The sequence below is a fragment of the Leopardus geoffroyi genome, chromosome X, assembly GCF_018350155.1.
Source record: "Leopardus geoffroyi isolate Oge1 chromosome X, O.geoffroyi_Oge1_pat1.0, whole genome shotgun sequence".
NCBI classification, from domain to species: Eukaryota; Metazoa; Chordata; class Mammalia; order Carnivora; family Felidae; genus Leopardus; species Leopardus geoffroyi.
This window is the reverse complement of record NC_059343.1, coordinates 19,650,386-19,667,883: the sequence shown is the minus strand read 5'-3', so window position 1 is coordinate 19,667,883 and position 17,498 is coordinate 19,650,386. Positions and strand designations below refer to the sequence as shown.

General features: G+C 42.9%; 1 protein-coding gene across 1 annotated transcript in view; it reads right to left on the bottom strand.

Annotated features, from left to right (window-relative positions):
* Window positions 1-525: 525 nt before the first annotated feature.
* Window positions 526-17,498, bottom strand: part of PTCHD1 (patched domain containing 1) — a 55,979-nt gene continuing 39,006 nt past the window's right edge. Inside the window, exon 4 of the mRNA XM_045473254.1 lies at window positions 526-7,543. Coding sequence (XP_045329210.1) covers window positions 5,889-7,543 — 1,655 coding nt within the window. The 3' untranslated portion in view covers window positions 526-5,888. The remainder of the gene's footprint in view (window positions 7,544-17,498) is intronic.

Below are 17,498 nucleotides of genomic sequence, written 5' to 3'. Positions count from 1 at the left end.
GGCGAGTCGGCTGTCGCAACCGTGTGCACGCAGGCCTCGCGTAGACGTCTCAGAAGAGGGCTCACCTGGGAGCACCCCTTCTAAGCCCGGGGCGTACTGCTGCCGCACAGGGTGTCCCTGCAGAACTTGGACACAGGTTCTTGAACAGGGCCCACTTTTCGATGTTGGCTTTGCTGACTGCCCCCTCTGTGCATGTGTGTGCGGGGTGTGCTTACTGTAATTTTGAGGCTGCATATACTTTGTTGTGACAGTGAGAATGTGGTAGCAACCTGGTATTCTTTCTGCTAAGAAGAGCACAGTGCAGGGGTCCCTTCCCCTGTTCTGCCCTGGAGACTATGTGTAGCTGGTGCTGGAACATGAATATGCAGAATAAATAAACAGATTGCTGATTGAGGAATAAATGAGTGGAAGTAGGCACTTGGCTGGGCATGAAGAGACCAACGTTTGGAAGCACTTTGGGCTCCTTGAAGAAAAGATGGTGGAGAAACTCTTGATTGCCCATTAGCCAAAATGAGGACACCAGAATCACACTCCCGGTGAGGTCTTTATTAATTTAGGACAGTGGTTCTTCACCCTTTTTGGGTCACAGACCTCTTTTGGAATCTGATGACAAGTATGAACTCTCTTTTTAGGAAAATGCACATATTGAACATATACACACATTTTTGCATATGATTTAATTTTCGGGAGTTCAGAGCCCCGCCCTCCCACCAACTCATCCGCGGCCCCTACGTTAAGACCCCATAATTTAGATACATAGAATTTGGCAGTAAAGTGGTAGAATGGAGAAAGGACTGAGGCTAGGAGCTAGGAGACTTGAATTATAGTCCTGTATCTGCTTTTAAGTAGCTCTGTGCATGTAATTTCACTTCTCCAGGTTTCAGTTTTCTCACGTGAAAAATGAGGGAGTAAGCTTAATTCTATCCAAAGATTCATCTGGTGCCAACATTCTGGAGGGAGAAGAGGCTGGCACATTCCACACGAACAGCATTTCTTCCACCAGGGATCCTCTGTGGGTTGCCTCCTTGGTATATATTGCTTTCTTTGTACTTTGAAATGAGAAGCCTTCTTTCCCTACGAGGTAGGCTCCTCTGGACCCTTATGGCACTAGTTGTACTCTAACTTGGAAATCTGCACAGAGGCCGTAGCACTCTGGTCGCCTCACTTCCTCTTCCTTGCACGGTACCCTCGTAGATCTCAAAGAGGACTTCACACAGATGTCGTGGGCAGAAGGGGGGCAGGTGAGAGGCAGGGCTGGGGAAGACCTCCTGACACCGCCTGTTCAGGTGAACGGCTTCTAGCTCATTCACTCTCCTCTTTGCTTTCTCCTGGACTGGCCTGAAACAGAAACAGTTGTAGCCACCACGGGGAGGAACGCTGCCATGTGCTGGCTGCAGCCATCCTCAGTTCTTCGCCAGAGAACCTGGTGGTACTAATTTAATGTTTTCCTCCATGTTGCCGCTTTACCGTGCTTTTAAAAAGTGGGTACTTTGTCTTCAAATACCTGGTGCTTTTTGTGTAGCCCGGACTTAAAAGCAAATTACCCAGCAGGAATGTTCAAATACCTTCAATCAAGTCAGGCACAGTAATTAAATAGCAAGTGCCCTTGCCTCCCAACTCTGATCCCCAAGTGCCTATATCCCATTTTTTTTCAAGGATTGCAATCCAACCCCCACATCCGGAGCTTGTGCCCTCTTGACAGTTTGCCCTGCCGAATGGTGATCTGGCTGCATTTTGAGTGCCCTGAAATGACCAGGAGAACTCATTGCATCTTTATATAGCCCTAATTCTGTGCCTAAATCTGAAAAACATACTTCTCCGTAGCTTTACGTCCTGGGCCCTAGTGCTACTGTGTGGGACAGAGGAGTTACAATGTCTTGAATTTCTTCTCTACACCAGCCCTTGCCATGAGTGCTTTCTGAATGAACATCATCTCCCTTGATCCTCCCAGTATATCCACAGCATCATGCAGATGTATACTCTCCAAGGGCAGGTATATTTCATCTCATTGGCTCACTGCTCTGTCCCCAGTCTGTAGAACAGTATCTGGGTGATAGTAGGCCCTCAGTAAGTATTCGCTGAATTTAAAGATACTTACTGTTATTATCCCCATTTTACAGATGAGAAAACAGAGATTCACAGAGGTCGGACACTACTACAAGCTGCAGGGCTACTTTAATAGAATCCAAAGGAATAAAGCCATCATGAGGAGGGTACCATTTGTGTCCAAGAGTCTCTGCCTCTGCCCCCCCCCCGCCCCCCACCCCACGGCCAACCCTACCCAGGTGGCTGCCCAGCCCACCTGTTCGTGAGACAGACACAGCCAACCACTGCTGGGACTGGGGGGCCGTGGTGCCATGGTCCTGGAATGCCACTTAGAACAATTGAGTGATGATTAAATAAGTTTAAAACAATTGGGTTATCATGGGCCTCATTTACAGCAGTATGTTGCCTAAATAACCATTGCAATGGAGGATGGCATCTGATTATCTCCCTTCTGAGTGAAAACTGAGGAGGTAAAAATGGTAGGAAAGATGGGAGCAAAACAAGCAAATGCAAACAAACACTGCAAACCAAACCAAAGCAGAACAAAACCCCAGAACCTCAAACCAAACCCAGACAAAACTTATGCACTGCAACGATGAAGAGGGAGCTTCATGAGGGTTTGTCTTATTTTTTTTTTCCTGTGGAAAAAAATGTACTCCTTTTAGCCTGAGGAGCCCGCATGCTTCGTGTTGGACCGTTGGTGTAGGGCTCAACAACAGTGCCCTATTTCAAGTATCATTTTCTGGCTTGCAAACCCCGAGTGTCTTATGAATTTACATTTTCTGCTGAGTTCTCTTCAATGAAAGAATTGCCACCCTGACCCTGACTTTTCTTTTATTCCTTACAGCTGGCCAAGAACGCCCAAGTATCACAGTTTTTTAGTTGACCAGGAGACATATTTTTGATGAATGGAATATTTTTCTTTGGTAAACAAACACCAACTGAAAACCAACCAAAAAAGTTTCTTTGGTAAAGTGAAAATTAACGTCTTGGTTGGAATTAATTGAAAAATAAAACTTGTGCAAGTGTTTTCCAGGATTCTTCCCTCCCTCTTTATAGCAATTGCAAAAGTAAAACTTCACCAAGTAAAGACTTAAATTTTATGGGGATGTGATTCTGAGTTGCTTCTAAAGTGGCTTCTCCATGGTGGGGCTAAACCAATGCTGTCAGAGCAATAATCATTAACAAATAAACTATGATGTAACAATCAATAATAAATCTTGACATGCAGAGTCCCCTAGTAAAAAAAAAAATCATTCCACAGTCAGAATTCCATAAGCCTTGATTTCAAGTGCTGAAAAGGGAAGTTGACAAGGTTGAAAATGCCCTTCATTTAAAAATACAATATTCCAAGGTATACAGAGACTCAATCAAGTTGGAAAACTACCATCTGTCATAAAACAAAGTTCCACAGCAAGTCATTCTGGTTGACCAAATTGAATGATGAAATTCTCAACAAAATCTGTTTAATTGGCGTGTGTGTTTTATCAGTTTTGTGGAGTAGCTTTAACCCGAGGTACTCCACGTGGCCGACACTAAATCAATGGCTGATTTAGAACACACTGTTCAGAAAATGATTTAGCAACATATGATTCAAGAATAAAACCAATCCCCTCTTCATCTGTGTTTTATAAATAATAGCCTAGTTGCAGGCCCCTTGGAGAGAGAATTGATCGCAGATCTATTATGCGAACTTGCCCTTTTTCGAGGACTTATGCTTGTCCTCAGATTAAAGCTCATTATCTTCTAGTTGAGTGCATAACACGTTGGTATGATCACTTAGTGTGTCTGCAGGAGAGACTGCACAAGTGCGTAACGCACTAGCTACGACCCCCTGCACGTGTATTTTGAACTCTGTGAACAACAGTACATGAAATAGAAAGCACAGGTTTGCACTTGGTGCAGTTACATCTGAATCATTTGGGCATTTTTGCTGTTTGGAAAGACAATGGCAAAGCTAAATCCCAAACATTACCCAGACATTACAAAAAAAAAAAAAAAAAAAAAAAGTCTGCCTTGTGGCCAGTAAAGTCCTATGTTCTTTCCTTGGAAATGTACCTTGAAGGGAGTAATAGCCCTCTTAAGGGAAAATCTAAAAGTGGCCTGCCCTGTCTTAGGCATGCTAAAATGATGGAAACCCTCTAGTGGTGTGACCCTGGCTGAGTCGCTTTTTCCTCCTAGGTCTTGGTTTCCTCCTCTGTGGAGGATGGGGAAGTTGCATGGTACATCCGCTAAGGTCCAGAGAGCAAAGGTGCTTTTGGGAAATGCTTACCACTATAGATGTCTAAATAAGCTACGTCTCTAAAAGGGAAAAATACTGTAGACGTTTGCCTCAAATGTGACCAGGAGTTAGCTTCATTTTTATAGACATAAAGAAATGCAGGGGTCTGGGACAGCATACACAGCCTCTTCCAATCAAGCTGTTTCTTTTTAGAGCCTGTGGATATGGCAATCAACAGTATAAACAGTATAAACTAGGCTCATTAATGTACAGAAGGGCCGTGCAATGCATTAGAGGGGCACCAGCAAAGGTATGTGTGTGCGGGGGCAGGGGGAGGGAACCAGGGAGATGAAAGTGCAGCCGGCTTAGCAGGAACGTTTGACTGTCACCAGTGATACGCTAGTATCGGTGATTACATCTTCCGGTCATTTCCATCTGTCTCCCCTTCAGTCCTTCATCTCCCTGCCTGCACTTCTGAAAATTTTCTTCGTTTCGGGGTTACACTCACCAAAGAACTTTCTTTTCTCCTCTGTGTCTTTGAGCAGCCGTGTCTCATCGTGAAGGCAGACCGGCTCTACTAGTTGAAAGCTACGGCAAACAACCATGTCAGTGTTCATTTCTCCTTCCTCAGCTGTGCGTAGGCAGATGTTGTTTCTGGGCATCCACGCAAAAACTGCATGTAGGGTCAAACTGCAAACAGCTGTACCAGCTGGCCATATTGTTTTGTTAAAATGGAGACGCCGTCTCTGGGTTCAAGTAGACTCCTGCTCTCCATCATGCCAGGTATTTGGGTTTGGCTCTGTCGTTTTGGGTACTCAGAGCCTCCTGCCAAGAGCTGTAACTAATAAAGCAGATCCATTTGGTGACAAGCAACAAGATATTCCAAAATAGAATCGCCCCAACTCCGTGATGCTGGAGCTGTCATTGGTTTAAAGGTGTACTAACCAAATCATACAAACGTTGAAAGTATACTGATGGGGGGATATGATCAATTCATTCTACAAAACAAAACTGCCTCACCTGGGTGAATTTAGACATCACTCAATTTCACTCCATGGGTGATGGCCACTCTACTGTGTGTCACTTCCAAGGTTCTGGCTTGTTTCTGCTGGCCAGAACTTTTGAAAGCATCTCCTTGTGGTGCTGCGGAGCTAGATGAGACAGCTAAGACCTCAAACCACAGACCCTGCCTGGAGCTACTGCTCTGCAGAAGTTCTGGAAGCTTTATTGTGTGAACAATGCTTAAAGCTATTTCTGCCTTGGCAGCTGACCTTTCAATCAGTAGGTTTTTGTCACAATACCAGCAACATCTGCAGTGTGAATAAAATAGGATTCTGCTTGCTAATAAGCTTTCTTCTATTTGATTTTAGTTTAAGACTGTCTCCATGTGTGTGTGTGTGTGTGTGTGTGTGTGTGTGTGTGTGTACATTCTTTCTGGTAACAGTCCTTTTGTTTTAAAGACTGAAAATGTGCAATGCCCATTTCCCCCCTTGTCCTTTACTTTGGCAATGTCTGTTTCTTATACTTAAAAAAGAAAGAACAACTTTGAATTTGTTTCAGTAACATAATCTCTTTGCTCTCGATAAGACCTAGGGTGAAAATATAACAAGCAGAGACTCTATCACACTGTTGTAATTTGGTCAACCACTCGGGTACTGTCAATATCCACCATTTCCACACATTCAATTTCCTCCCGGTTTTCAGGGTTTTTCTTCTCTTTCCTTTTTTTCTTCGAGGGTGGCAGGAAAGTCAGTATCACAGGTAAAATGGCAAAGCAGTGAAAGAAGGTGACAAATGCTATTAAAAACAAGCACCTGAACAGTGTACAGGTCAGATTTGAAGGCACAGCTGCGAGAGGAATCAGACCAACAAGATAGCAGAGGTAACTCTGTAAAATAGCTACCCCATGCACTTCCAGGGCGTTTTTTACCCATTTAGTTCTTGTGAAATCCTTGCCCAGAACGAATGTGGATAACAGTGGAGCACAGTTGTCAATTGTGTAGTTAATTCCATAAATTAAGCATAGCACAGAAATGCAGTCCAGTTCTACTTTCCATAATGTCATGAAACCTATAACTCCAAACTCCACGGACACAACCGTGAGAGTGAGCCAGACGTTAATCAGAGAATCTGCCACCAGGAATGCCGAGAAGAAGAGCAGGAACAAAGCACTGATGCAGGAGTTGTGCAGGGGGGCTCCCAGAGAGGAGGCATATCGATCCATATACACGAAGGACGGGTTGAAGACAATGAACTTCACCTTGGAGGTGACAGAAAGTCTCCTGAGGGTCTCCAGGAGATCGTAGAGTTCTTCTCTGTTAGTTTCCATGGTCTTGGCCACCAAAAACATTCTGGAGGCTACTACATCAACCTCATCATTGTACTTTTTAGAGAAGATGATGTCCTCTTGAAAATGTGAAAATTGGGGAGCTTTCAGGAAGGAATTTCTCAACATGTCTGTGAAATTTTTCTTAGGCAAGCCAGTGGACACATTGAGTTTCCGAAGGTAATTTAAATAGCTCTCAAACCAGGATATCCGCACAAACCCCTTGGTGTATTCTAGCACATCTTCTTGGACGCTAGTGTTCCAGTACTCTATGGACTCATATATGTAAAACCCAATCACCGGACTGTAGTTACTAAAGTACTTTTGCTGGGCAGTAGTGTACTCAATGGTTTGCGTCGCGGTTGCTACGATGTTACTAAGGTCTGACCCTTCACTGACCTGCAGATAGCCCATTAAGGCAAAGGAAATATAAATAAGGTAAAAGAGAACTACAAAAGGCTTGACATAGGTGTTGGTTATCCAGTCACAGTAATAGCGTTTGAGGAAACATACCAATAGGTGACTCTCGTAAGTGTTCGCTTCCTCGCCGTCAGTTGTGTCCTCGCTGAATCTGGCTGTCAGGAGAAACCTGTACCATGCCGGCTTCTCCTGCAATGCCTCGGGCTTTGGGACTTTTCTACAGAAGATACTATGCTGGTAATTGTTTTCTATGTAGCCAGTGAATACCAGGCTGGAACCATAAAACGAGAGTACATAGAGGTAGTTGAAGAAGATTGCAATACAGGAATTGCAGCAGAAAATCCTGGCTGCCTCAATGTTCGTGAAAGGGCTGGCCCCTATGCCAAAGGTGACCAGGTACATGGCAGTGGTGAGAGAAAAGGAGAGCATGGAGTCTGCATAGACTGCTGCAGTTCTCTCTTTAACATGTTGGTCTTCTCTAGTTTTCCTCCAGGAGGATAACATTTCAAAAGTCCCATATAATCCATGACCTGAGGGGACATAAAAAGACCAAATCAAAAGTTGCAGAGACTGCCACCATCTTTCAAGAGGGGAACCAACTTGGTTATGGGGTCACGGGAAATCTAACCAGCCCTGGTGGTGACAGGTAAATGCCACTAATTTCTCCTGTGGAAGCGAGACCTGTGTTTTGGTGAACCTTAAATGTGAATGGCTAGTGAAAGGGGAGAGACAGGAGCCAAGACATTCAAGCTCCCTTCTGCCTGAAGAATGCGGGGTGGACTTTTGCCCACAGAAAGCCGAGTAGACTTGCACCTGTCTCTTGGGGACTATATACAGTGCTAGTTTAGGGTTGTTGGTGCAGCTTGCAGAGTTTTTGTTTCCCCTTGGTTGGTGCAACACTCCAGAGAGGGCTCTTGGCCACTCATCACTTGGCTTGTCATCCCCACGAGTCTGGCTGGAGGTTAGCACGGAGGAAGGCAGCGAGTGGGCAGAGGTTTCTGAATGTCTCATCACCTCATTTGAGTTTGGCCAGGTGGAGGGCTTTAGGGAGAAAGAGGCACTGTGTTTAATTTGAGCTTTGACGGGAACCTAAACCATAGCCTCCCTTTTCCCCCCAAGCATCAGTTCAGGAAGCAATAAATCTGAGACACACAGGGAAGCACAATAAGTAGGAACGAGTTGGAGTGAGTAGGAAAGACGGAAGATGGAACACGATTCACATGAACTCTCCCTGCAATTGATCAAAATTAAAATTCAGCTTGTAGGTGTAGGGCTTGCATTTTGTCTTTGGGGACCTGTTTGACCAATTTTACTTGTTCATAGATGACATATCAAGTAGGGGGTAACTGTGCTGGCTTCTCTGCACTATGTGGCAGTGGCCTCTGAGGGAGAGAGGCTGATCCATCACCTCTTTCCCTAACTACTTAGTGCCTCTGCCTCGTTGGTTAGTATTCCAGTAACACTGGAGTAGCAGAGGCACGGTAAGTGCTCATGTTTTGACTCCATTCTACTGCTTGAGGCTTGATCTAGCTTGACTTCTCCCACCTCTCCCGTCTGGAGGCGGACACTTGCGCTGATGGCTCTCCCTGGGTTTCTAGGCCACTACAACATCAGAAAGCCCAGCAAAAGTGACCTGCTGTGGCTTTCAGTAACCCCTATCTCGGCACTGGGAACAGCAGATCTAATTTTCTGCTTCTTTGCCTTGGCATATTCAATCCCATTATTGAGGATAATAAAATCTTTACTCGGTGGTGCAATAGTCTTGTTTTTAAAAAGGAATTTAAAATCTCTGGCCAAGTGTAATGCTGAGTGAAGAGAGTCACTGTTATCTTGTGTGCACAATAACTGGGTGAACATCTTCTCTCGTGCTCAGGCCCGTGTTTATATCCTTACTGTGAAGTCTTGCTTGGTCTCAAACCCGAATACCCATTTCATAGTCGTGACGTAGGCCTGTTTCCTCCGAAGGATTTGGCATTTATCTTAATTTACTAGGCATCGTTCTACAGCCCCTTTTAGAGGTCAGGTCGAGACTGTCAATTTGATAACTAGCACCGTGGCCCCTATTAAATTGGAGGCACCGAAACTCCCCAGACGTGTGGTAAAACATGCACTCTTTGACTGGCGTCCCACTAATTATGTTTCAGAAAGCTAACGTCTAGTCAGTCTCAGGAGGGAAAACTATTTATTAAGTCTTGTTTCCACACTGTTCTCAGAGAGGACTGACCGACCTTCAATTAAAAGTAAGCCATTCTAGGACAATGAGAGTAAAAAGGATTCATACCTCCGAGGCATCTGTGGCCTGGGGAAACAGTGCTGACCATTTCACCCGGGGCCATGTAGACTAAGTTTTCATGGGTAAGACACACTTTGGAGTTTCACTGAAAATGGCAAATGACAATTTTTTTGTAGTATTTACTTGCTAGAAACAAGAAAAATGTTTTAAAACAGGGCTTTAGTCCTGAGTCATTAAATATGGGAAGAATATAAGGAAGCATAGAGCAAGATTAGAATTAGTCATATAGTAGAATTTAAGTGAAATCTGTTCTGCAGTCCTTTGTTGTTGTTTTTTTTTTTAGGTTGATGTGATGTTTTTGGACATTATCTGACCCTAACTCTTGTTGGAAAACACCATAAGATTCCATTTCTTACCATGCTGTTGAGTAATCTTAGAGGCTAACTGAGGAAAGGAATTGGAATGAACTGAGCTATTAGATGAAGAGAGTGAGGCTCCAGGGTCCAGAATGAAAATAAACTCAAGGAAAGGCAGAGAGAGGCTGTTAGCTTGTCTCCTGAGTTCTGTTGTTGGATTTTAAATGCCTTGTCCTTCTATGGTTTGATCCTTTTTATTGAGTCCTGACTCTCTTTGCATAGGTTCTTGGTTTTGGGGGCAGCTCCAGAGAGAATTTTAATTTGATTCTTAGGGGCTTTTGGAAACTATGTCTTTCCTTCATTCCTCTTGTGACAGGGGTGTGCATGCAGACACTCACAGAGGCAAGAAGAAGAGGCCCTGACAAAGAATCTTTTCTACCTGGTCACTCAGAATTTGTTGCTAGTCCTTGTTGGTCTTGCTTCCAAAGCCCCCCACCGTCATTCCTGATAAGGCAGATTCTCGTTTCTCAAGCCACACCCCTCTGGCGAATGCATGTTTTCCCAAATTCCAAATTGGAGTTGTACAGTGTCTTCGAAGAGCTCTCTGGGTTTCAGGGACAAGTGCTGACACCATAACTGGGCCCCCTTCCTGAAGCGCAGTCAGTCAAGAGAAGGATGGGTGCCCACATGGCTCTAGGCGCTTCCCAGGGAGTGACAGCGTGGAGCGCGCAGCTGGCACTAGACCCAATTCACAGCTGGGTAGTTCTGTTGAAGAGGTCAGTCTGTTACCCTAAAGGAAAGCTGAACTGTGGAGTCTCTTGTTTTCTGGCCTGGACTCCAGGGGAGTCCTATTCCAGGAGCCCTTGATATGGGGAATACATTGCCTGCTTCCCTAACTCCTCAGCATGCCTGCTCTGTCCATAATTATAGCCACATTCCCTTTGGTTTGGGCCTTCAAGGGTGTTCTTAGAAATGCAAACCCCTCTCGGACAGTGGTCTCCTGAAGCAGCTTGCCTTAGGTCTGAGGGGTAGGACAGAAGCTGGAGATGGGGAGGCAGTGAAGAGGAAATTGTAGGTGGGTGGCTTTCACAGAGATCGAATCCTTCAGTTCTTCCTTCACAGCCAGCCCTGGCCATATCTTTTGCCGCTACTTCAGAAACAGGCCAGTGGAATTCAAGGAAAGGCAGGGAAGAAAGATTCTGGTGGGTTCTGTTCCTCTTCACTCTCCTCTCTCAGCATGTGCCTCCCTTCTTTAGCCTCACCATCATCCACACTCTCCTCACTTTGGGGCTGGGGTCTAGCAAGCAGGGCTCTGAGGCCAGATCTTACAGAGGCAGGCAAACAGTGCATGTGGACTGAAGATGCTTTTCAGAGGTTTGGCTGTCATTTCCCCTATTTGTGAAAGGTGCTTCAAAAGCAAAAATATTGCTGTCTTCTTTGCACTCTAGTTTTTACATTTTCCGTATGAAGTCGGAAGTCTACAAGCCTCTGTGTTCAATCTGACCAAGGGGCCTATGTCATTGGCCCAAAGCATCATTTTGGCAAGGGGCCATTATCCATCTCCGGTGTTCCACGCCTGTTCATGAGCACTCCCGGGTGGCAGGACTCACACAGGGAGCCACCTAAACATGAAGTTCCAAACAGACTCGGCCTTTGGTGACCAGAGGCCCTGTGGTGGTAATAGGAGCCCGGGCATGACATCACCACGGCAGGTCGACAGCTCAAGACCTGGAAGTAAAGACTGTATGATGGTGAGTGCGCCAGGAACCGACCAGTATCCCAGGGCATTCCCTCTCTTACAGGCACGGTATTTAAGGCAGAAGAGTTGCCAAAGGGCACGGGTAAACACCACATACTGATTCTGTCAAATTGTTAAGATAAAGAAGCTTTTAAAGTATTCACTCTTTCAAAAGCACACGCAAGGTATTTGTTTCTGTTTTGGTATATTGCATATCCGTGTAGTTCCATGCCTATCAGTATGTGTCAAGATATACATCCAGGCCCAAGTTCTCATTATTCACGAGTGAAGGCCTTGACGCAACGGGGGCTTTTAGCCAAGTCCTGAGATGAGGACAGCCGAGCTCTTCACCAGTGTTCAGATACAGTTTGTACCAGGAGTGCAATTTATATTTTATTAGCAGTAGGCTTTGGAACTGTCCTCTAGTAAAATCAAATACTAGAGGATTTAGGCTAATAATTTTTCTTCTTTCCCAAGTGATTTGATATCTTTATGTGCACTTGACTTTTAGGCTTTGGGGCCAATGACGAGAAAAAGCAGTACAAATGATATATATAGCACTAATGGTGGAAAACCCTCACCTGGCTAATCCTGCAGTCTCTTGCGGGGAGTCTCAGGAACTCACAGGTTAAATCTCACCTTCACCCGGACTCTTTTCTGGGGCCTGACCAAAGCCTTCGGGGTTGTTTATAATCCACTAACGTAGGAATCCACCAATGAATAGTTGAGAGTTAACCTAACTATCCAGTAGATGTGCTTCTGGAGAGCTGTTCATACAATGAATCCTATTTTTAATGTATTTCATGGTTTTGCTATCGGAGGCAGTCTGGGTGGTTTGTTTATTAATTTTTTGTCAATGAATAATCACAAGCAAATTGATCTATTTTGTACATCTGAATTCTGTAAGGCAGATTTTCTTTAGGCCCAGATTCTCATGCCTTCCCCGGCACACGCACAGCACAGAGGCTGATGCCTTTGGGCTTGGCTCACGTCTTCATCCCTCCATACTAGCAGGATTTCCTCATGGGGGTTCCCAGAAACAAGGAATAGCTGAGAAGATGAGGAGGTGAAATGGGATGGCTTGCTAATGGATGATCTTTTAGTTTCAGTGTGAAAACATTTAATATCAGGAGACAATGAAGCCATTTATAGCATGCCTGGGCATTGCCAAATTTCATATGTGGAAATAAAAGTACTGCATTCTTCTAGAAAATCCAGAGTATAATGAATGCATGAGTAAAATCTGCTTAAAACATATTTTATTCTTAGACGAGGTTCACTAAGTAGCTCATGTTTATAAAATGCTTTTCTTTCAGTGACATCCACATAAATTCATGATTTTTGTTTCTTTGAGAAGAAATCTAAAGTGTATGTATGTCTGGGTTAAGTAACATCTATTTTCAGGGAGAAGTTCATTAATTGGGTTACATTTACACTTTGCCAGTTATAAACATTTACTTTCTGTGCTGAATTGTTTGGTTTATCACAGCCTGTTTTGTGTCACAGTTAAGAGTGAGAGTAAAGGAAGATGTACTCTGCTTAAATTAAGACAGAGGCACACATCAGGGCAAATGCACATATCTCATGCTTTCTACCGGAGTCTCGTCACAGTGTGGCGGGTCTAATCACAGCATTGGATTTTAATCTGCAAAATGCTTTTTGCTTCATTAGAGAGCTGCAAATAAGAGTCCAAGAAAGGAATATGCTAATAGCTCTTTCTTGTTGAAAGAAAGGTATTTAGATACTGTGTGTGTGTGTGTGTGTGTGTGTGTGTGTGTGCGCATGCACTATATAAAATCAGTGTGTATAAATGGGGCCCACTATATATGCTATGGTAATTGTGTAATATCTTTTCATATAGAAGACATATGTAATATATAAATATATGCATATATGTCATATCCTGTTCAAACGTGTTTTATGTATTTATAAAATGTGTGAATATATACTGTGTAATATATAGGGAAATATATAGTATATTTATATTCAAATATTCAAACAATATGTACTATATAATGTTATAAACACATGAAATACATATATATGCACATGAACTGATTGCATAATATATCATAGTACACAGAATATACCCAATGTGATATATATGTTATGCACCCAGATTATGCGCATGCACACACGCACACACACACACACACACACACACAATGTGTATGTGTGTATCAGTAGGCTGATTTGAAATTTATTGTACTGATGAGGAAGAGAAATGCTAGTGTTCCTATACCATCAGTGCAGAAAAGAGGCTAGAATCCCTATCTTATGTTCTGTCTACATTTTGGTTCTTGGTTGCTGAAGTAGCCTAGGGGAAATGCAGGGTTTCCTCGACAGTGACTGTGAATCTGCTTGGATTGTGAGCTGTGTAGACCCATGTGGTCAGTACTACCTGGCCTCGGTAGTGACTTTCTGAGATGCTGGTTCCAATGCAACAGTAAACTAAATGTTTTTCTTCATAGTCCATTTTTACCAGCTCAGTGTCCTGATGTTGCCTCCTGCTGCCTGACCTTTGTAGAATCTGCCATTCCCCCATTCCTTAGACTAGGGGTCAGACCTGTCAGAGTATACCAGCAGGCTTGGGTCAAAGAGGAAGTGTCATCATACTCCTCTGCCTTACTGAGCTCTGACAGGATTCTATGCCTCCCTGCACCTGCCCCCTCAGTCCTGTTCTCGTCCTCCTTTATGGTTAAGAAGAGAACAATAAAGCATGTTTTGTTCCGTATCCTCAAACCTATTTCTCCTCACCCACCCCTTACCGTACTATGATTGGTGAAGCATAATAAAAGGGTGAAAACTACCCACAAAACTAGATTACACAATCTCCTTGTAAATTAGTCCCCAAATGACCCATCATACATTATAAAAAGATACTCAGGGAAAAAATCTTCAAAAATATTGTATGGAATTACTCTCTTAGTCAGATATAAACAAAACTGGGAAAAATTAAACCATTATAAACCAGGTTTTTTTCCCCTAGAAATTTTTCCCCTAGAAACCAGTTAGTGATTTATATCCAAGCAGAGTATTTCCACAGCATTCTACTCCATCATGTAGACTGTCATATTGTTGCAAATAATGGACTTCTACATTAATGTGTTAGGTTGAACCATGAGAAATTATTGCTTTGGAGTTCCAAAATGGTTGTTTATTGGTACCAGTTTTGAGGTAAAAAATAGTTGACTGTCGCAATTTCATTTGGTTTGAGCTTTATTATTATTTGGCTGATTTCCCCCCACGTTGTCTCATGACTTTAGAAATATACCAGAATGGGGCACCTGGCTGGCTTAGTCAGTAAAGCATGTGACATAAGTTTTGAGCCCCACCTTGGGTGCAGAGATTACTTAAAAAAAAAACAAAAAAGGAACTATATCAGAATACGCAGTAGGAAAGCAAAACCTTTCAGGTTTGCTTGAGTTCAGAGAAAAAATAATTAGGAGTTCTCATTTCTCTGAACTAAATTTCCTGCCCAAGAACTTTCACCTCTTTATAGGCCTGAGCTCCATGTACTTCAATACTGCATCATATTCCAGGTAGCATCAAATGAGAACGTATTCTTAGAGAATTGAACCTGATCTTCTGGTTTCTACTAAATACAGATAATCTTAGAATATACCTGAAAGGAACCAAACATCTCTGCTCTTATTCTCCTCCTAGCACTTAATTACATCCTTTCTTCCTTTCCCATCCTCGAATTCGAGTGGCTTGGCTTGATAAGTCAGAAGGAAGAGGGCACCCTGGATGTGGCATTTGACTGTCTCAAAATCCCAAAGATTCTCCAGCATTCCGTTCCCTTCCTGATTTGCATCTGGCCAAGAAAGCCATGGAACTAGTAAGCCTGTAAGGAGAGCTTGCATGCACAAAATCTATGCCCGTTTCTTAAACCATAGGACAATGGTGTAAATTCTCACCCTTTAAAGGAAGTTCTATACCGGATTAAAATGATGAGTGTCACATGTTTACAAACGGCAGTTCAAGTACCTCAGTACCTGGCATTAATATAGTTTGGAAAGAAGGGATATTACTTTATGCAGAAGGGGTAGGGATGAAATAAACTCTTTTCCAAGTTTATAGTAACCAAAAAATGTCAATGGGCATTTATAATGCTGTAGACCGTTAAGGATTTCAGCTCTAAATATACTGATGTGACTCATATGGACAAGGGTTTTGGCAGAAGTGGGATTGTCTAATATGCATGACACTGATTAAAAACATTCTAAATCATGATGTATCTATGCTTACATCATTGCCAAAATGATTCATCTGTGTAGGATATATTCTTATTGCCAGAGATGTCACGTATCGGCTTGGCTAGAATCACACAGTCACATCCCATTATGGCGAACTCTCAGAGTTTATCCAAATTCTTTCCTATTCTGGAATTTTGTCAGGTTAATACTGCTTGACACACGTGGTCTCAAAATTTTCCATTCTAAATCTTCTGCCATTTTGGCATTTGGCTGGATCTGGCCTTATGTGACCGGCATCACACTGAGAATGTTTAGTTTGTTGAATTTTAAATATAATGTTTATTGCATTATAGACCTGTTGTTGCCAAGGAAATGTCTGTATATTAGAGACTTTGTATAAGATACTTTTCCTTTTAAATGAGGCCATATAGTTTTAAATTTTTGACACTGTATGTATACAACAGAAAATCAAGAAGTTTTGCTTGAATCTTAGTTTAAGCATAGCCATTTTATGGTATAGACAGGCAGATTTTTAAAACTGGACAGTTTATTAACTCCTAGTGCAAACCCCTTAGCACTATATTTCTCCTTGGTCGTTTGAAATATTTATTGGCATTTTAGGACTGGTCGTCAAAAATCCAGAATTAAACACTGGCCCTAAACGCGACATTTACGAACATACCCTTGCCTGTATTTCATTTTACCATCAAATTCTGAGAATAAACAGTTTATCTGTGCAATACAGAAGGGTAACCGTCCTAAATCCAGGCACTGTTGGCTTTATGGGCATATGAAGCACCCATTACATGGTGCAAAGTATTTATTGCAAATGGGCCTTAGCTACTAAAATGCATAGCTTCCTTTAATGTTGTGACTCAGTAATGTGAAATGTCTTTGGGCTGAAAATGTACAGAAAGGTTGCATACTGATTGTCAGCAGGGAAAACCGCCGTCAAATCAATGCATGTATCATTCCTCACAAATTGCAAACAAGGGAGTATTGGGTACCTGCAGCGTTTGGTCTCTTTCATCGCAAATGCCAGACTCCTGGGACTTGAACTCTGCTGTACAGTTCGCTGATACTCAGTCTCTGTGGAGTTGTGGCACTACGATTGCTGGATTTGTTTTCTAAAGCCACTTCTCGGCTCACAGCACCTTTCCATCTCTGACATCCTTCCCTGCGCCAGGACTAGCTGGTGTATTCCTTTTTGTGCCGACTTTTACTTACGATATTTAAAACTTCTTTAGTAAGTACCGAAATTAGTTTTAAGAAATCTTAAATATCGTAATTTCTTTTACTTAATAAAATTTATTAGAAGTGTGGAATATTCAGTTTCATTTCACGTGGTGAAATTGAGTTTAAGGAGTTTTGACTATTATTAAATAAATGTCTATTTTTGTTGAGAGAGACAGCAAAAGCAAGTGAGCCAGTGTGAGCGGGGGAGGGGCAGAGAGAGGGGGAGAGAGAGATCCCAAGCAGGCTCCGTGCTGTCAGCGCAGAGCCTGACATGGGGCTCGAACTCACAAACGGTGACATCATGACCTGAGCCCAAATCAAGAGTCAGACGCTTAACCGACTGAGCCACCCAGGCACTCCTATAGCTATGTTATTTTACTTAAAAATTAATTTTAAGAAGCTCTAAATATTGAAATTTTAATTTACTTAACACAGTCAGTTTTTAGGAAGTTTTAAATACTGACTATATCATCCTCTGGGCTCACTGGTCACAGCTTGGAGTGCCATAAAACCAAGCCCAATAGTCCTTTTTCTAGCTCGGACATCCTTTTGTCTTTACCTTAAAAATCCACCGTCTTCCTTCAGTTCCCCACTCTTTTCTTATTTCTGTTCTTCTTCCTCCCGCAAAAACAATCAAAACACAAAACACTGCATTTTTAAAAATGAAAAGCTAAAAAAATAAAATCCCAGCATGGGCCTAATTATGAGCAAAACATCTTAATT